This window comes from Oryx dammah, unplaced genomic scaffold (assembly GCF_014754425.2).
Source record: "Oryx dammah isolate SB20612 unplaced genomic scaffold, SCBI_Odam_1.1 HiC_scaffold_4, whole genome shotgun sequence".
Taxonomy (NCBI): domain Eukaryota; kingdom Metazoa; phylum Chordata; class Mammalia; order Artiodactyla; family Bovidae; genus Oryx; species Oryx dammah.
The window spans coordinates 60637230-60658448 of NW_024070188.1; the positions used below are offsets into that span (position 1 = coordinate 60637230).

General features: G+C 38.7%; 1 protein-coding gene and 1 pseudogene across 9 annotated transcripts in view; both read right to left on the reverse strand.

Annotated features, from left to right (window-relative positions):
* AHI1 (Abelson helper integration site 1) overlaps positions 1 to 21219 on the reverse strand; it is a 214198-nt gene that overhangs the window by 182859 nt on the left and 10120 nt on the right. For 8 of the 9 annotated variants that reach the window (XR_005720912.1, XM_040239286.1, XM_040239287.1 and 5 more), the window contains one exon: positions 6252 to 6811. Coding sequence is in view for 8 of the 9 variants with exons in the window: in XM_040239286.1 (XP_040095220.1) it covers positions 6252 to 6811 (560 nt within the window). In the remaining variant the exon portion in view is untranslated. Of the gene's footprint in view, positions 1 to 6251; positions 6812 to 18029; positions 18131 to 21219 lie in introns of all 9 variants that reach the window. The other variant, XM_040239289.1, reaches the window with a different exon arrangement.
* Positions 9753 to 11515, reverse strand: LOC120863060 (annotated as a pseudogene).

The window sequence follows — 21219 nt, forward strand, 5'->3', positions numbered from 1 at the left end:
AGCGTTTCCATCTCAAGTTGTTTATGCAGATGTAGATTACAAAAAACAAACTTACAGTAGTTAAAAGATAGTTTTTCCCTTGTTTACCCCAAGGAGAGACATATCTACTCATGGAAATTCACACTGTATATGTAAGCATATACATATAAGTACTATATATAAAAAAAGACTAAAGGAATACCAAATTGCTAACAGTGATTATCTCTGGATGGGTGGATTACTTATGTTTTCCTTTTTGTGTCTGTATGTTCTACAGTGAATAAGTATTATTTGTAAAATAAGGGGAAAATGTTATTTTTATTTATCTAAACAAGTATTTATAACTAAAGGATGTAATTATGCAAAATAGGATGATAGTACTATTTTTGATAGAGTTGTCATAAGGGGAAAAGCACATATTCCTTGTAAAGCATTAAGCACACAAGAAGGGGCCACATAAAGTTTAGCTGTTAGTATTGTACTGCCCATGTTTCCAAAAGAGGTTCCCAGGTGGCACAGTAGTAAAGAATCCCTCTGCCAATGTAGGAATGCCAGAGATGCAGATTCAATTCTGGGGTCAGGAAGATCTCCTGGAGTAGGAAATGGCAATCCACTCCAGTATTCTTGCCTGGGAAATTCCATGGACAGAGGAGCCTGGCAGACTAGAGTCCATCGGGTCTCAAAGACTCGGACATGACTGAGCAATTGAGCACACGCAGTACACATGTCCAAAAGGAGGACTAAACATTTTCTTTCTGAAACTGTAATAGGGAAGAACCTTTTGTATTCTATTACAAGTTAATCACTAAAGGATGTTGCCTGTGAGCTTAAATTATACATAATGGCCCAATTCTGGGAATCCTGCTTCCAAAGCAATGAGCATTAAGCTAAAATACCTTTGTTTAGCTCATGGAAACATCTTGACCAGGTCCATTTGTGAGTGACTGCAGGGAGGAAGAAATTAACACACTCCCTCTGGAGGATGATGGGAACCAGTAAGTGTTTGATTTTACTCCCTCCCCTCTTAGTATAAAAGGAGACTGAATTCTAAATCAGGCAAGATGGTTTTTTTGGGGGGGTATGAGTTAACTGTTTTCTCAGTTTGCTGGTTTTCCAAATAAAACAATTATTCCTTCCCCCAGCAACTTGTCTACCAATTATTGGCCTGTCGTGCAGTGAGCAGTACAAGCTTAAGCTTGGTAACAAATTTTGGTGAAGCCAGCCGGGAGTCTTGTAGCTGCCGAGACCACCTGTCCTGAGAATCTGATCTCCAAAATTCCCTTAAGTGGCACTGGCTGCCCCAATACCTGGCAATTGGAGCAAGGAACCAACATTTGTGAGCTGAAGGGCTCTATATGGTAGGGTAAGTCGCTCCAGTGTATACAGCCAGGAACTTCATTTCCTCCCCACCTTTGGGCTTTTTTTTCCTCAGGAATAAGTCAGTTTACTTTGTGGGGTGTTGGAGAAGGAAATGGCAACTCACTCCAGTATTCTTGCCTGGAGAATCCGAGGGACAGAGGAGCCTAGTAGGCTGCCGTCTATGGGATCGCACAGAGTCAGTCATGACTGAAGCGACTTAGCAGCAGCAGTAGCCACTGGGGAGAGGAAAGAATTGTAGGACTTCTACCTGATCTGTGAATTGGTTTTTTGGTTTCTTTGGATGCTAGCTAGCATTTGTTTGTGTTTTGTTTGTCCTGGAAAAGAAGGAATGTTTCAGCTATCCCTAAAGAAAGTCCTCTGAAGTGCATTTTGCATAAGGGATCCTATTATCGCTCTGAACCCATGGGTGAAAGGAAAATGATATCTTATTCTAACAATGTGTGGCCCCAGTACCTCTTAAGATCTTCATCTTGGGACCCTGTGCACCACATACTTCTATTCTTGCTATGTTAATTATGTCATTTTGGGTCATTTATTATGTTGTTAGTACATGTAAAACTCCCAGGACCAAACTTGAGGGTTTATTTTGGGTTTTCTGTTTGTTCTTTGGGTTATTTGTTTCATCTTGTGTGCTTTTGCTTCTCCATTTGCAGCCTTACAGTTTGTGATACTTAAAACTTTCACTGATATGAAATTGGGAAAATAAAAAGAAAATAAAAATCTGTTCCTGTCCAAGAGTGGGATAAGGAAAAAGATGTTGTACTTGGTTCCTAAAATCACCAAAAACTACACATAGAAACAGAAGTGTCTTTTCCATAAATATTAGTAAAATGGTTTCACCATGTAGACAGCTGATCTTGATTTGTTCTGTCTGCCAGAAACCCAATTTGAATCTACCCTCTTTTACAACTGGGTTTTACATTGTTGTATCAGATTCATGGCTAAAATTTTGGAATGGGAACTATGAGGTCCCTGTGTTTGTGTGTTTGCACATGTGTTATACATGTGTGGCACTGCCTAAATTAATTTGTAAAGGGGCACTATTTAATGGGCTTAATGGAAATTAAGTGCTTACACAAATACTCAAATACAATGAAACTGGCCAGAACAAGTTTCAGGTTCACATGATCTAGGGAATATAGGGAATACTTAGTAAGGAAATAATATCTGGTATGAAAAGTTAGCTTAAACTTGTTTTTATATAGGCATGTCTTTAGAGTCATCCACATTAAGTACAATACTTTCATTGTACCTCTAGGTTCACCAGAAATCAAAAATACCTTATTCCTGTTACAAAGTTTATCAGAAAGTAAAATAATGGGACAAAGCTTTAAGTAAATATAAGTAAATGAAGTAAAGAATTCTGGAGTAAACTCTATGGGAATCATGTTTTGGAAATGTCTAGCTACAACAGTCTCTCCAGATTTTCATAACTTGAAACTAAACCAAATTCTAAGGTAAGACTGAACTTAATTAAGAAATCTTAAAGGTAAAGTGGTAAAAATCTGAATTTCTTTCTCTAGGAGGATAAAGTTTTATTAAAATGGTGAACTACTTTTGGTAATTGTGAGTTTCTTTGTTTAAGTGATCTGTATTTGCCATTGAGATCTTTAATCATCATTGGTTAACTTTTGACCAATTTTTTAACAAACTTCCAAAAAGATCAACTTTTAAGTGGAGTTCATCTGACCTCTGGCTAACTTTGGAGTTTTTCAGAGGGTCTCTGGAACATCTCAAATTATTTCTCTCCATCTCAGAGAGGAATATAGAACTAATTGGGCTTATCTGGTATGTTCAATTGCATGGGAAGCATTATTAAATAAATAACACTTAACACTTCTTAGACTGTATAATACGGGTGAAGAAGTGAAGTGAAGCTGCTCAGTTGTGTCCAACTCTTTGCGACCCCATGGACTGTAACCTACAGGCTCCTCCACCCATGGGATTTTCCAGGCAAGAATACTGGAGTGGGTTGCCATTTCCCTCTCCAATCACATGGGTAAATGTTATAGAGCTCCTAACATTCTGGTATATCCTGGTAAATGATATTACTCATAATTTCAGTGTTGTCTTAAACTGTCTGTCATGGTATTAATCAGATTTCTATTCAAATGCATGTTGTAATCCCAGTTGGTTGATGCTAAAGCAAAAAGGTATCCTTTTAATGATAAATTGCTATTTTACAGAGGATTTTGAATGACTCTACAGGTATTTTGTGAAAAATTAGGGAAGAATGATAATCCTTTATGTGCAAGCATCTGTACTATTATCAGAAAAGAAGAAAAAGGAAGGGAATGAAAGTGAGGATATGTTGCTTCAAACCTTAATTCCTCAAGGAATTAATTAAACTGACCCAGCCAATCTGGCCACTATACCAATACATCCATCCTTCCCACCATTTTCCATTCCTACCTAGTCCCAATTTCTGACACTGGGGCTCAGGACGTCCCCTCCTTACAGGGAACAGTTAGAAAATCCTGTGTTAGTTTCTGGAGGAGAGGGACTTGTTCTGATATTGCCATTTAAGACCAGACAGGGCACCCGATTGGGCCAGCAGCTACTATGGGAACAGGGTAATTTCCCTTAGCTGTTATCTTATAGGGAGCCTAAATGCAAACAGCCAGCTGGCTGGGTTTCTCAGACTTGTTTAATTGGAAAGATCCCAACCCTCATAAGATTGCAACCCTTCTCATAGGGAGGATCCTCTATACACGGAGCCCACTTGACAGCACCCACAGATGAACCAACTTAGGATCCCAGCGAGGGAAGAAGGCCCTTAGTAGAGCACGACTTGTTAGCGCATCTTGGCAGGGCTTTGAAAAGGGAAACCAAAGCAAAAGGGTTTCAACAATATTCAGGAAATTCAGCAAAACAAACGAAAACCTCTCTGAATTTTTAGAAAGGATTTATCAGACCTACAGACATCATACTAATGCAGATCCTGAAAATATTAGAATGGCAAATTTGACCTTTTGGGGCAAAGTGCCTCAGATATCAGGAGAAAGTTATAAAAATTAGATGGAACATTTGGAATGAACATTTCTTAATTGGTAGATGTTGCTTTTTTAAACTATTTAACCGGGAAAAACAGAAGAAAGATGCAAAATGAAACATCACTTTTTTGGCAGAGGCACTGGATTCCCAGGTGAGTAACTGGATGAGAGGTAAGTCCCCACTGGGGAAGGAATGATGCGTTTACTGTAAGGAGGAAGAACTTTGGAAAACAGAAACTGCTCTAGGCTGAAAACGAAGAACAACAAAAGATGAGAGCCTCTTATATGGCAGAGAGGGTCACTCTGAATGAAGAGGCCCAAGGGTTCCCTTGGACTTGAGGCACTGAATTCTCCACAGGAACTCCAGGTAAAATTGACAGTGGGGAGTAAGTTGATTAATTTTCTGATAGACCTCACTCTGGGGAAGTTTTTTACCAGAAAAGTTTGACAGAGTCCCATCAGAATGCTGGAAATCTACAGACAGAGTTCATGAAAAGCCCAGAAAAGGACACAGAGCTCTTTCCCCCAAGATCTTAAAAAAATCCCAAAGATTGCTGTCATCCCTCCCCAGATGGGGGACTCAACACAGAGGAACCTGCCCCACCCCGCACTGAAAAAGAGACTTCACTTAAATACCCCAATTGCAAGAAATCTCAGGTAACCTGATAGTGTTGCTGTGGATACTTTTTCAGGGGGGGTGGAAGCGTATTCCATGAACAGAGAGTCTCTCAAAGCCCTCCTTCGGGAAATCATCCTGATTTGGATAAGCATTAAAACTATTCATCCTGGAGACCACAATCAATAGGAAAAACCATAAATGTCGCTAAAAATACTAATGTCAAGAGACATTTAACTTAGCATAAGGCCTTGCCAGTTGCCCTGCTATGGATCAATGGCTCCCAGAAGCAGGCTTAAATTAAGCACCTTTAAAATACTGTATGGTAGGCCATTCCAGGTGTCTGCCCAGGTAGGAGAATCTAAAAGTGCTAAAGACCTAGTAGTTGCCAATTATACTAAACTTCTGTACTACACTATTCATGAGTTTGTCTTCAACGGCTCTGCCTATCCAATAGAAGTAGATGGTAATTCCATTACAGCTAGAGAAGGGGCAACCAATCTGTTCAGTTTTGTCCAAATAAATAGCATAGGAATCTGATATATGTATTGGGAACTAGAACCAAAACCACAAGTTATTCTGAATTAGACAACAAAGTGGTGAGAGGTTTCATCGGGTTCAAATAGGACTGACTAAAGATTTCAAAAAGGACTGACTGAAGAGTCTAAGGAAATTTGTCACTTCCATTCAGCAGAATGGTCTTTGTCCCTTATCCCACAAGACTGAGGTATGGACACCGACAGGGCGAATTGTTAACAGGAAGAACCTTTTGTATTCTATTACAAGTTAATCACTAAAAGGATGTGGCCTGTGTGCTTAAATTATACATAATGGCCCATCTCTGGAAACGCTGCTCCCCAAGTAATGAAAATTAAGCTGAAATACCTTTGTTTAGCTCGGAGGAAACATCCTTACCAGGTCCACCTGTTAATGACTGCAGGGAGAAAGAAATGAACAGATCCTCTCTGGAGGCTTATGGGAACCAGAACGTGTTTGACTTGACTCCCTCTCCTTTTAGTATTTAGTACTCCCTCCTCCTCAGAAGGAGTCTGAATTCCATCTCAGGCAAGATGGTTATCTGGGGCATGAAGCATCTTCTGAATTTGCTGGCTTTCTGAATAAAGTTGCCATTCCTTGCCCCCAACAACTGGTCTCTCACAATTATTGGCCTTTTATGAGGCAAGCTCTATGAGCTTGGACTTAGTAACAAAACTCCAGGAATCACTCAAAAGCTGAAAAGTGTTTTTTTAAGAGGACATTGTATATTTATCAATGTGACATACCTTGTTTGAGATTTAGACAAGGTGGGAACTTTCTTTTTTTTCTTTTTTCTTTTTTCACCACTCAATTTGTCATCATGCAATGAAGAATCTAAGGGAAAGTAAGACAACTGCTCCTTGAGTTTCTTTCGGATTTTCTTCTTAATCTCCTTTGCCATTTCTTCAGCTACCTGGAGCTGGTATACTTGCATCAGTTGTTCCTCATCTAAACCATTCTCTTCTCCTTCCTCCTTGGCCTTTCCACTTTTGTCATGAGCTACACCTGGCTGTGGCCTAGTCCGTGTTTTCTGAGGTGCCGCATCTCCCTTCTCAGGAGCTTCTGGCTCCATCTCTTGTGCAGTCACCTGGAGCGTGGTTTTCGTAACCTTTTTATTTGCCTTCTCTTGCTTGTCATCCTCCACACAAACATCATTTTCTGGGTCTTCAGTTGCTGGCTGCGGATCCCTTGGTTTGGTTTTAGTTACTGTTTTACTGTTCTTCCCTGGGTTCTTAGTGTTAGCGGCAGTTATATTATCACTTTCAGTTTCCCTGATTTTCTGAAGACTGCTTATAACAGCATCAAGCTAGGAAAAGACGACACAATAACAGAGTGTCAACTAAGCACAACAGGTTAGTTCTGTGAAGATAAAATCATGCTGACTGTTTCACAATATGCAATACTGGAAAGAATATTTCCCTTTTTACTCCAGTACTGTGACACCATTCTAGGGCCTTTGGTGAGCATTCTCCTGCTTATTCTCCCGGTCTTGGACCAGCAATCTTGAGAATAAATTCAGATCAAATGAGTTAACTAACATAGGAAACATGTTAATGACTTTTTAAAAGTGAATTAACTGCTCAAATCTCAAATGTTACTTTCCTCTGGCAAAATGATCCATATTCTAACCTAATTAAGAGATCAGTGAAATTGCTAGAAGAGCTATGGTTAAAGTACTTCATGTTCTCTAATAGAAAACACACACAGGTCACTTATCTTGCTTCATAATTAAATTCAAAAACCAAAGGTTTACAGCTCTAGGATTACTGTGCAATTAGTCTAAACATATCACTGAAAAGGCTGCTAAGTATTAAATATTATCAAGTTAAATCAAATGACAAAGCACATACTTGTATTAATAACTTTCTCCATTCAAACTTATTTAAAATAAGAAATAAACAGAAAATAATGCTAGAAATCAAAAAGGAATGTTACTAGTAATAAAATAAATATTTTGAGAAATTCCCCAAGGATGCAAAACAGGCAGGATTAGATCCATTAAGAAATCCATTAAGAAACTACCAGAGAAAACCACAGACTGTAGGAAAAGACTTCTCCAGAGAAAAGGCTGGTTCTGGGAAAGCCATAAGCTCAGGCAAGGAATACGAAAAGAAGGGATAAGCCTGAGGATGATCAACTGAGGAGTTGGGAGGGCAGCTCTGTTCCCCTCCTCCAGCTGTGTTACACAGTGCCTTTTACCCAGAGAACAGAACAGCTGAACAGATAGAGATATGGCTTCATGTCTCAGGTAGGTACAGCCCTCACCACCAGCAGAAACGGGTTATGTTGAAAACAACCAACAGGCAGGAGAAAAATTCTCAAACACAAAGATGATTAACAACTGAGAACTAACACTGAGGGAAAGCAGCAGCATTGAGAAGAAGTCCACCAACTCCAATAAGAGAAAAGTTAACATGGAAGAAAAACAAACAGCATCAACAAAATAATTTAAAATAATAGAATTAATATTAAGACATTCAAAAAGATATGAGATGAAAAAGAACTGCAGATGTTAGAACTAAAATTCTGAGTGACAGAAATAAAAGCTGAAGGGATGCGTTCAAAAACAGAATGGCTAAAACCATAGGGATAAAAGATTGAAGTCAGAGAATTTTCCCAGAAATGATGGAACCAGTGAAGACTGAAGTTCAATTATTGAAAACCCTCAAGCTTCAAAGTAGTTAGAATATCTAATATACGTGAAAAGATGGAAAAATGTATTCTACCACATACCCAATATTTTACCATCTTTAAGACTCTTCTGCTCACCCAGAAGATATTTCCAAATTCTACCTATTCCTTAAGGATAAATTCTGAAGCCATATCCTCCAAAAATCTTTCCTAATCAAATTTAATAAAAATATCTTCTTAAAGGTTTGTTTTCACATATTCTGTTTCTAGAAGCAATATATCCATAAAACAGTAAGAAAAGAGAAAATTTTTAAATAGAAAAAAGTTCAGAAATTACTTAAAAAAGAAGACCCAAAGGTCAATCCTAGATTGCCTCACACAAGGAAAATCAAAGACAATCTGTTCAGAAACTCACTTTTGTCTTCTTTCTCTGAAGACAGTCATACCTGATAACCTTGAATTTCCATTACATCAATACAGAGCAAATGCTAACTTTTCTGTTTTCTCAGTACCAGGAATGTAGTGGCAATCAAGGTAAACCATGAGGACACTAATAAATGGAAAAAGATAACCAAAAAATTAGAAACAGAAGAAAGAATTACAGTCTAGAAGAAAGGATTTTGAAAATGAAACTCTGGAGAAGCTCATCATGTGAAGCTCATAAGAGGTTTATTTATTCTCTTCCACTGATCTGTCAACTTTTGTACTAATAACATCATTTTAAATACAATCCTTAGAGCACCTTTGGTAGCATTCCACAATTTTATTGAGATGATAGTTTCATTACTTTTAAAATTCCTGTTTTTGTGGTTTGTATTCCCTTTTTCTTGCTAATCGCTTCACGAGATAGATTTTACATTACCAAGTAATTTACAAATGTAAATTTTTTGTTGTTCTAGTTTTGTCATACTATAAAAAGTCTACTTCATGGAATTTCACATTTTATGGACTGTCACTGAATTTTAAAATCTCTCAAATACATTTGTTCATGTTCTATTTATCTTTAACCATCTGTTTATCTTTACCATCTCCATTTTTACTTTAGCTTGTCTGTTTTTAAAAATAAGTATTATTGAGACATAAAAAATTATATGAATTACAATAACCATCACCGGCTGAAAGTGTATACTTAAATGAATTCTGACAAACATATACAGCCATGACACCACCTGACTGCACAACTATCAAGATATTAAACATTTCTAGTACCCTATACGTTCCTTTACAGAATCAATCCCTACCCTCCAAGTCCTGGCCCCACTCAACCACTGATCTGTTTTCTTTCACTATAGTTTGTCTTGTCTAGAATCTCATATAGATGGAATCATATAGAAGATAGTTTTTTGTTTCTGGTATCCTTCACTCAGCATAAAGCTTTGAGATTCATTCATGTACTTGCATCTATAATAACATTCCATTTACTGCTGACCAGTATTTTCATTGTATGGAAAGATACTACATTTTATTTCTCCATATACCAATTAATGGACATTTGAGTTATTTCTAGCTTTGCATGTTATGTTTTCATTTCTCTTGAGTAAATATCCACAAGTGCAACTGCTATACTATATGCTAAGTATACACTTGAGTTCTTTTTTTTTTTTTTACTTTTTAAGAAAACCATGTTTCAGTCACTTTATTCTTAAGTCTGCACTTTACAAAACCACAAGGGAGAAGTCCTTGAGGGTGTAAGGGGTGGGGAGGGGAGGGGGTGAGGAGGACCCCAAAATGAAGCCCCCCCTCATCTGGGGGACCAAGCAGAGTCTGGGCCCCAGGCCAGCCCAGCAGGGCCTTTCATGTCCTGGCTGTACAGAGTTTCACCAGAACATGTCAGGGAAGAGCCCAGCCTCTAGAGACTACCGCCATTTGACGCTAGCTAGGCAGCCACAGGCCAAACTTCTGGAAGCCCGAAGGAAGCGGGCCTCCCGTCCCAGGCCTGGGGAAGGCAGCCTGAGCAGGGGTGAGAGCTACCCGTCCAGCAGCTTCCGGATGCTCTCGCGCTCCTTAAGAGTCTTCCAAGCCTGGTCTTTCTCCTTCTTGGTGGGGGTCCGTTTCTTCTGCCGGGCAGCCATGATCTTGCAGAAGGCATCCATGACCTCACTGTCTGCCATGCGGACCTGCTGCCTCAGCTCCTGCCGGCTCACCTCCTCCTTCGCCAGCCTCAGCAGGTCGTGCTTCTTGGTGCGGTTGTGGGCACTGAGCGCCTTCAGCTCAGCCTGCCGCTTGCGCAGCTCCGCCAGAACCTCGTCCTCTGAGTCCTCTGCAGGGCGGTCCTCAGACTCCAGCAGGCCCTGGGCGATCAGTTTCCTCCTTAATGCGGCTCTCCAGGGACTTCGTATGCGACACACGGAAGGGCTTGTTCTGATTGCGGGGAGAGGTGCTTGCCCCATCCGCCCCCGATTCTTTTCCAGACATGTCTGGAATAGGAGAGTCCTCCATGGGGAATAATATTTTCCTCCACCAAGGCCTGCAGCAGACGCTATGTCAGGGCACCAAAGGGACACCCATCTTCTGGCTGCTCATGCTGGGCCTCAGACTTCTTCAGCAGGGCATCCACATCTTTAGTGTCCAGTTCGGTCAGGGGCCCCAAGAGGCCTTTCTTCTTGTCAGCCACGGCTGCTGCCCGGGCCCCGTCCTTCTGCTCCTCCAGCAGGTCCTCCTGTGCCCAGCGCTGGGATTAGTGCTTCCCCAGGGGTGGGATCTTGTAATGTTCAGCCTCATCTTCTGGGGGTTTCAGTAGTTCCTCTAGCGTGCACACTTCCTCACTGGTGATATCAGCACAGTATGGCTCCACTGAAGCCCAGAATCTGTTGGGGGTGTCATTCTTGGGGATACGTGGCACATCAGTTGGGTCATCAGTGAATTCATATTCCTGGATCTTGGGCTGAAGGTTTTTGGATTTGGGTCGCCCAGGGCCAGGGCCGGGCCCATGTCCCCCCTTCCCTTCCAGTTTCTGCTTCTTGGGCTTCCCATGTTTGGAGAGAGCTCCAAGCTCATGGTCTTGACCCAGCTTCAGGAATCGTCGGTCACCTTTCTTATCCTGCCAGTCAGTGAGGATCTGGGTTTCAGCCTCAAGCACCTGCAGGTGTCGGCTGGCAGAGGAAAGCAGGGTCTCAAGCTCCAACTGCAGAGTGTCCAGCTCCTCGATACCAATGCTGTCATCCTCACAGCGGGCCAACACCACTGTGTAGCGGGGACAGACCTTCAGGTGGTCCACTGACTTGAAGTCGTGGAACTGCAAGGGGCAGTCCTTCAGCTCACTCATGGCTCAGGATAGGGGACCCTGTGGAGCTCCCTGGGATGTTCTGAGGATTTAGAGTTGATGCCAGTCAAGAGCTCAGTTCAGTGCCTTCTTGCTGCCTCCAGCAGCCCTGGGGCCGCAGGAGGGCCACTTACGTTCTTAAATAACTGCCAAACGGCTTCCTAAAATGGCTGTGCCAGTTCAAACTCTCAAATGAGTGAGTTCCAATTATTTAACACACTTGTCAGCACTTAGCATTGTCAATTTTCATCCTTTTACATTCTAATAGGTATGTAATGGTATCTCTGTACTGTTTTCAAATTAATTATTAATGGCATTACTAAGCAGGCTTCACCCGTGGCTCTGCTGTAAAGAATCCACCTGCAATGTAGGAGACACAGGAGATGCAGGTTTGATACATGGGTCGCAGGGAATATCCCTGGGTCAGGAAGATCCCCTGGAGGAGGAAATGGCAATACATTCCAGTATTCTTACCAGGAGAATCCCATGGACAGAGGAGCCTTGTGGGCTACAGTCCGTGGGGTCGCAGAGTTGGACACCACTGAGCAACCGAGTATACACACTGTACTAAGCACATCCTTACACTTGCTTATTTCCTATCAGTATCTCTTTGGTTAAGTGTTCAACTCTTTTGCCCATTTTCACAAGGTTGTTTCACATCATTGAGTTCTGAGAGCTCTCAAAGTTTTCTAAATACATTTTATCAATGTGTTGCAAATATTTTCTCTCAACTTATAATTTTATCTTTTGATTTTCTTAGCAATGTTTTGAATTTCCACAAAGCCCAATTTAACCCCCTTTTCGTTTATGGTTCATACTTTGGTATCCTGGGAAATCTATTCATAACTCAAGGTTACCAAGCTTATCTTGCTTATTCTACAAGTTATATATGTAGAATTTAGCTCTTAAATTTTTTAAGTCATTGATCCATTTCTATTTAATTTCTGAATATGATATGGTCATAGTTTATAATATTGTATATCTGATTGTTCCAGCAAAATTTGTTGAAAAAGATTATCCTTTTCCCCTCTGAGGTATCTTGGTAATTTTGGCAACAATCAATTAACCACATACACCGGGGTCTATTTCTAGACTCTGCTGGTTTATGACTTATATGTCCACGTTTATGACAATACCAGGTTGTCCTGGTTACTACAGCTTTACAATGAGTTTTGAATCAGATGATAAAATTCCTTCAACTTTGTTCTTCCTTTTCAAAATTGTTTTGGCTGCTCTAAGTTTGTTGTTTATATTTCCAAATAAATTTGAAAATCAGATTTTTCATTCTTAAAGTCTATTAGCATGCTGATTAGGATTACACTGAATCAATAGATCAAATTTTCAGAGAATGGATAATAATAATCTGTCAATAATTATCTGACAATAGTTACAATCCATGAACATGGATATATCTATTTGGTTTTGATTTTTAGCAGATTAGGGATTTTCAGTATCAAGGTTTGCATATATTTTGATAAATGTATCCTAGATACATATTTGGTTACTATTACAAATGATATTTTAAATTTTAAATTATTCACTTCTGGTACAAAAATACAATTGGTTTTTATATTTAGACCTTATGTTCTGCTAACTCATTAAACAGTTCTAATAGCATTTTTTTGAGATTCTGTCATCTGTGAAAAAGATTCTTTTACTTCTTTTACAATCTTTATACTTTTTTCAAAAATTGCATTATTGCATCGGTTACCTATACAATTATGAATATCTATGGTGATGTGCTCAAGCTTAGAGCAAAAGCTTTCTGCTTTTTAATTCTAAGTACGATCTTAATTGTAAGTTACTGTAGATTCCCTCTATCAAGTTGAAGAAGTTCCCTTCTCTTTCTGTTTTACTTATTAGAATGGGTGACAAATTTTGTCAAGTCTTTCACTGCATTTATTGAGATGATCATATGGTTTTGTTTAATTTTATGGTGAATTACATTGATTTTTTCCCAACACTTTGATATATTGCTGAGATAAATTAAATAATGTATATAATTATTTTTATATAAGACTGATTCCCTAAATTTTGTGGAAGATATCTGCTCTGGGTTCAAAAGGGATACTGGTGTAATTTTCCTGTAATGTCTTTCTCTTTTAGTATTAGAGTAATTTAAAATTGCCCCCCCACAAAAGAATGGAGAAGTATTCCTTCTTTTTATATAGTCTGAAAGAGTTTATATAGAATTAATATGATTTCTTCCTCAAATGTTTGGTAAAATTAATAAAGTCAGCTGAGAAAACTAGCCACCTAGTTTTTCCCACAGGTTTTTAACCACAAATTAAATTTTTAAAAAAGATATAAAATGCTCAAGTTATCTCTTTTTGAGTGCACTTCAGTAGCTTGTATCCTTAAGTAATTTATACATTTTATCTAAGTTGCTAAATTTATTGTTATAAAGTTATTCATTATACTCCTTTTTAGATCTTTAACACATCTGCAGTGAATTACATTTACATTCCTAGTATTAGTCATTTGTCTTCTTTCCTTGTTTTTCTGATCAGTCTGGTTAGAGGTTGTGAAGAAGAGGGTTAATTCAGCAGCCCTCAGATCCTGCAAATCCCAAGCCTGTTTGCAGGATCAGCTCTGGCTGGCTCCTGAGAATAGAGCTCTGAGCTTCTGGAATACTGAGCCTGAAAAAGGTGAATGAATACATGAACTAACTAAAGAATATTATGAGTAACTGGACTTAGAAAAGGCAGAGGAACAAAAGCTCAAATTGCCAGCATCAATTGGATCACAGAAAAAGCAAAAGAATTCCAGAAAAACATCTGCTTCATTGACTCCATTAAAGCCTTTGACCGTGTGGATCACAACAAACCGTGGAAAATTCTTAAAGAGATGAGAACAATAGATCACCTTACCTCCATCCTGAGAAATCTGTATGAAGATCAAGAAGCATCAGGTAGAACTGGACGTACAACAATGGACTGGTTCAAAACGGGGAAAGGAGTATGTCAAGACTGCATATTGTCATCCCGCTTATTTAACTTACATGCAGAGTACATCATGCAAAATGCCGAGCTGGATGAATCACAAGCTGGAATCAAGACTGCCAGGGAGAAATATCAACAACCTGAGATATACAGATGATACTACTTGAACAGCAGAAAGCGAAGAAAAACTAAAGAGATTCTTGATGAGGGTGAAAGAAAGTGAGAAAGCTGGTTTAAAATTCAACATTCAAAAAACTAAGATCATGGCATCCAGTCCCATCACTTTATGACAAACAGATAGGGAAAAAAATGGAAACAGCAGCAGATTTTATTTTCTTGGGCTCCAAAATCACTGCAGATGGTGACTGTAGCCATGAGATTAAAAGACACTTGCTCCTTGGAAGAAACTATGACAAACCTAGACATGTTTAAAAAGCAGAGATATCACTTTGCTGACAAAGGTCCACAGAATCAAAGCTATGGCTTTTCCAGTAATCGTGTATGGATGTGAGAGCTGGACCAAGAAGCTGAGCACCAAAGAACTGATTCTTTCGAACTGTGGTACTGGAGAAGACTCTTAAAAGTCCCTTAGAGATCAAACCAGTCAATTCTAAAGGAAATCAACCCTGAGTACTCATTGGAAGGACTAATGCTGAAGCTGAAGCTTCAATACTTTGGCCACCTGATGCAAGAGCTGACTCATTGGAAAAGGCTCTGATGCTGGGAAAGATTGAGGGTAAGAGAAGGGGGCAGCAGAGGACGAGATGGTTGGATGGCATCACTCCAGGAAATAGTGAAGGACAGGGAAGCCTGGTATGCTGCAGGCCATGGGGTCACAAAGAGTTGAACACAACTGAGTGACTGAACAACAAGAAGATCTAGCATATTTTCCACCCTTTAAAATTAATTTAACACATAAAACATTTTTATAAACTGTTATTCATAAAAGAAGTTATCACCTATGAAATAACATTATGAAATAATAACATCTATGAAATAACATTAGGATAAAATGAGATAGCAGAAAATCAAAGAGTGAAATCAAGATGATAAAGGATTGACAATGATAATGATTTAAATTCCTTCCTTTAAGGCAAAAATTCAGATCCAATTTCAAAATTAATAATAGCCACAGTTTGAGTATTTATTCTCTACTTAACAATTTATACTTATTGGTTCCAGTTATTACTACTGAGTATCAAACCACTCCAGACTTAGTGGTATAAAATAAATACCACTAGTGATATAAAATACCACTTAGTGGTATAAAATAAATACCACAATAAATCACGCATTATGGTTTGAACTCAATATATCCTCCTTATCTATCATGCCTCTCATCTCTAGTTCTTAATACTTTGATTTCATAATCTGTCACTTCATTCATCATTTGCCATTACCATGTACTTTTTATCCATCACACCTGTCTGGAAAAAACTCCAGGCACTGTTCAAATTAAGTGATGTTCATCTCTATAACTATAACCAGGCTGTTGAATGCTGCCTGAAGAAACTGAACCACTTCAAAGATTGGTACTATTATAAAGATATGGCCAATAAATTCAACTGAGACCTCAAAGCTACAAACAATTCTCCCATGCTGCATAATCTGTTTGTATGCATTATTCTGTACCTTCTGCACACTGGCTATTTCAAGTTGTCTTCACTTACCTCTGATGTTCAATGTTGTCACTTGACTCACTTTCACAGATGAGTCAAAAGCCATCAAATGGAAAGCTGCAACTTTCTACTACCAAATCTACAAATTTTTCATGTACTCTAAACAATCTTTTTCTCTTTCCTTCTCATTATAAAGAGGTGGGTCTTAACATGTGTTCTAAAAAATGTTCCTGTCCTGTATCATCAAATCTCTCCCTTATCTTCCCCAATGCTGCTGCTGCTAAGTTGCTTCAGTCGTGTCTGACTCTGTGAGACCCCATAGATGGCAGCCCACCAGGCTCCCCTGTCCCTGGGATTCTCCAGGCAAGAACACTGGAGTGGGTTGCCATTTCCTTCTCCAATGCATGAAAGTGAAAAGTGAAAGTGAAGATGCTCAGTTGTGTCCGACACTTAGTGACCCCATGGACCACAGCCTACCAGACTCCTCCATCCATGGGATTTTCCAGGCAAGAGTACTGGAGTGGGTTGCCATTGCCTTTTCTATCTTCCCCAATATCAGCACTGAAAATACTCCTTTTTATAGTTAAACTTTCTGAAAAAGTTGTCCATACTTGTACTGCTTCATCTTTTTATGAACATTATATTAAAAAGTTTTGCTCTCTACCCTGGTAATTAACTTTTGAATACTTCCATGGTAAGTAAAAATACCATTCTGGTTTCCAATCTAAATTGCTTTTAAAGTGTTCCTGTATTTTTATTAGTTGATGTCATTTTCTCTTGTAATTAATTTTTTTCATACTTTTTGCTCACTTAAGATGCCTGGGTGCTAAGTTGCTTCAGTTGTGTCTGACTCTTCATGACCCTATGGACTGTAGCCCATCAGGCTCCTCTTTTCATGGGATTCTTCAGGCAAGAATATTGGAGTGAGTTGTAATGCCCTTCCCCGGGAGATCTTCCCAACCCAGGGATCAAATCCATGTCTCTTATGTCTCCTGCAATGCCAGGCGGGTTCTTTACCACTAGCACCACTTGGAAAGCCCTAAGAGATATAGTATCTTACTATTCAAGGCATTTATTTGTAGCAGTTATTTATTAACATTTGGAATGGAACTTACTCATAAGTTGTTCTTTAGACTGATAGGGGAATAGAACGCTAAAAAGAAACTTTTGATTCCAGAATACAAGTGTTCAATAAATTTTAGCTATTACTATGTTATTGGCTATAAGAGTACTAGATCTGTGACTATAAAAAAAAAAAATCATAGTTTCAGTGAATTAGTTAACTTTTAGTTGTATTTGTTCCTGACTCAAAATATCTTCTACCTCAGATTTATCTATTCCTTCAACAAGTATTTACTGGTCTTCTGTGTGCAGGCAGAGAATATTCTCATTATTTGGGATGTCTTTCATTTAAGATCAGAGTATCTTCCCACACTGGAAAACTGAACCAGCCCACTTCTATTTTCTTATTTAAATATTTGTCTATTAATTTAGATTTTTACATTTAACTTTTTAAGATATCTGAAATGTAATTTAATGTGAGATAAAATGAGACTGTAAATGACCTTTTTCCCTAGAAGCTAAAGCAATGTTATCAGTACTAGTCCCTGTACCACAGCTTCTTGAAACACGTGGCAGAAACAATGGAGAAACTTCTACATACATAACTGGTTTCAAGGCTCATCCAAATTTATTTTCAGATTATAAATTCTCTATTCCTAAATACTTTGTTTTCATTCATGTCTCTGGAGATGGTACTACACACTCAACTAATCTATCTTCCATAGTTTTATTGATTTTTTCAGGAGGGAACACCAGTCATAATTCTTTCCCAATTCATATGCTCCCTATTGCCCTCATACATGACTGACAACGTAGGCAAGCACATTCCTTGGAACACTATTTTCCCTAAATATTGTATGGATATTGCTCCATTGTCTTTGGACTTAAGTGTTTTTGGAGAGAAGCTGGAAATGTACTAGGTGTTTCTTCTTCTGTTTAGATGTTAGCAAAATTTCTCTCTCCCTTGAAATTTAAGTTTCCAGATAGAGTTCTCATCTCAAACTTTACCTGGAATGCAAGATGGATTCATCTCTTCCCACATCCTTTTTCATTCTCAGGAAAGTTTCCTCCTCATGCTCTTTTTATTATTTCTGCTCCATTAGTGCTGTCTGGGAACACAGACTTGTAAGTCAAGTATTTCTACACGTCCTTATTTACTGTATCTTTCATTTTAGTTTCAGCCATTTTCTCTCATATTTGTTGCCCAATCACTAAATTTTTCCTTAGTGTCAATTCTATTATTTTAGGCCTGAGGTACAGTTTTTGAGGCAGCAATGAAGAAAGAATCATGGAGAGACTATATAGTTTAAAATCCAGATTCTAAAATTCTTACATGATATTAAAAAAATATGGCACAAAATTTGTATATGTAGGTTATCTCTAAATAGAAGGATTCAGGTTGTTTTGGTTTTACTTTAGTGTAGCAAACGTCTTTGAAATCTAGTGGGTAAAAATTAGCTCATCCATTCTGGTTATTTCTGCTTTCATTGTCTTTGACTACTTTACAACTTGATAGAGAAAAAGAGTTAACATGTAGAAAACTCATAGCAATGCAAATATTTCCTGTCCACAGGAATGTAAAAGATTTTTGTAATGTATGTACTCTATGTAAAATATTTCTATTAATATAATGCAACTAAATTTTTTCTGGTAAATAATAATATGGGCTTTCCTGTGGCTCAGCTGGTAAAGAATCCTTCTGAAATGTGGGAGACGGTTTGATCCCTGGATTGAGAAGATCCCCTGGAGAAGGGAAAGCTGTGTAAATGATTTATACTAATATAATGCAACTGAATTTTGTCTGGTAAATAATATAAATCTCTGTAAATCACATCCATTTGAACTGGTTATAACATCTTACTGGTTCCCTCATTAATCAGTGGGCTAACTAAAATTTTTGATACATGTTAATACATTCAAAAATGTGTGTGTGTGTGCTCAGTTGTGTCCGACTCTTTGCAGCCCCATGGACTGTAGCCCACCAGGCTCCTCTTTCCATGGAATTCTCCAGGCAAGCCCCTTCCAGGGAATCTTCCCAACCCAGGGATCAAACTTGTGTCTCTTAAGTCTCCTGCACTGGCAGGTGGATTCTTTACCACTACCACCACCTACATATAAATAAATAACTCCAACTTACTCTATTTCTGGCTATATAACCTGGCAGAGATAGTAAGTGGTTTTCTATTCAGATGGTTATAAAATTTCTCATGTGCAAAATAAGACCTCTAATACCTACTTTCATGATTAACAGGAGAATCAGAAATGATAATTTGTAAAAACCTTATCAGAGTGCCTGACAGATACTGTTAAAAAACAGTAAGATAAACCTTCCATTATTATGAATTCTTCTATGGCTTTCCCTTTGCTTAATTTTCTTATCTAAGCCTGCTTCCTTTTTAGTCTCAGCCTGTTCTACACATGGGAGTTCTTGTTCTAAAGAGGTCCTATCACTTCTTATTTTATTAAACAGTGTCCTATTGGGTTGTGGTAAAGACAGCAGATTCTGAAGTCAGATTGTCAGTTTGAATCAAGGTTTTATCACTAACTATGCAACTTTGGGTAAGTTATTCAAACTCTCTGTGATCTAGTTTCCCTATCTATAAATGTAAATAAAGCTTCATGATTGTATTGTTTGTATTAAAACTAGTGAATATACATAAAATATTTCGAAGTGCTTGAAAGAAAGCACTGTTATTTAGTAAATAAAACAGGTATTCTCCTCTATTTCTTAAAATAAAGCATTTAAAAAATATTTTTGCTTTCTAGGAATAATCTGCTTCTGTCCGGCTGAAAAATTCTTCCTAAATACTTTTATCTTTAAGTTAAGAGAGACTGTGGATGGCCTGGTATGTGCCAAGAGACTGGGTAAGTTACTTTTAATCACCTATCCCTTGTGTGTCCCAACACCTAAACTGGATCTTAGATAAGTGGACCTATCTTCTGCCCATTTTCTGGTTATCCATTTAATTTAGCATCCCTGGCGTAAACTGTACCGTGTTCACGCTCACAAAGCCCAGTTCTGACAGAGAGAGAAAGTATGAGTTCCACTTTGTCTGAGTCCATAAGAATATTCTGCAGCTGCGTCCAGGGTTCTTTCTGGTTTGCCAAATGTATACCACTTTCCTCAAGGTGAGGGCATATACCAATAAGCAATGTTCATTGTCCATATACCACTATTCCCTACCATACACCAAAAGCATCCTGTTCTATCTTAGAGCAGCATCCACTACGGTAGACCTAATCTGCTCCATTCTGACAGAATGTGGTCCACTGGAGAAGGGAATGGAAAACCACTTCAGTATTCTTGCCTTGAGAACCCCATGAACAGTATGAAAGGCAAAATGATAGGACACTGAGAGATGAACTCCCCAGGTCGGTGAGTGCCCAAATGCTACTGGAGATCAGTGGAGAAATAACTCCAGAAAGAAGGAAGGGATGGAGCCAAAGCAAAAACAATGCCCAGTTGTGGATGTGACTGGTGATAGAAGCTAGGTCTGATGCTGTAAAGAGCAATATTGCATACGAACCTGGAATGTCAGGTCCATAAATCAAGGCAAATTGGAAGTGGTCAAACAGGAGATGACAAGAGTGAACGTCGACATTCTAGGAATCAGCGAACTAAGATGGACTGGAATGGGTGAATTTAACTCAGATGATCATTATATCTACTACTGTGGGCAGGAATCCCTCAGAAGAAATGGAACAGCCATCATGGTCAACAAAAGAGTCCGAAATGCAGTACTTGGATGCAATCTCAAAAATGACAGAATGATCTCTGTTCATTTCCAAGGCAAACTATTCAATATCATGGTGATCCAAGCCTATGCGCCAACCAGTAACACTGAAGAAGCTGAAGTTGAACGGCTCTATGAAGACCTACAAGACCTTATAGAACTAACATCCCAAAAAGATGTCCTTTTCATTATAGGGGACTGGAATGCAAAAGTAGGAAGTCAAGAAACACCTGGAATAACAGGCAAATTTGGCCTTGAGTACAGAATGAAGCAGGGCAAAGGCTAACAGAGTTTTGCCAAGAGAACGCACTGGTCATAGCAAACACCCTCTTCCAACAACACAAGAGAAGACTCTACACATGGACATCACCAGATGGTCAACACCGAAATCAGACTGATTATATTCTTTGCAGCCAAAGATGGAGAAGCTCTATACAGTCAGCAAAAACAAGACAGAGAGCTGA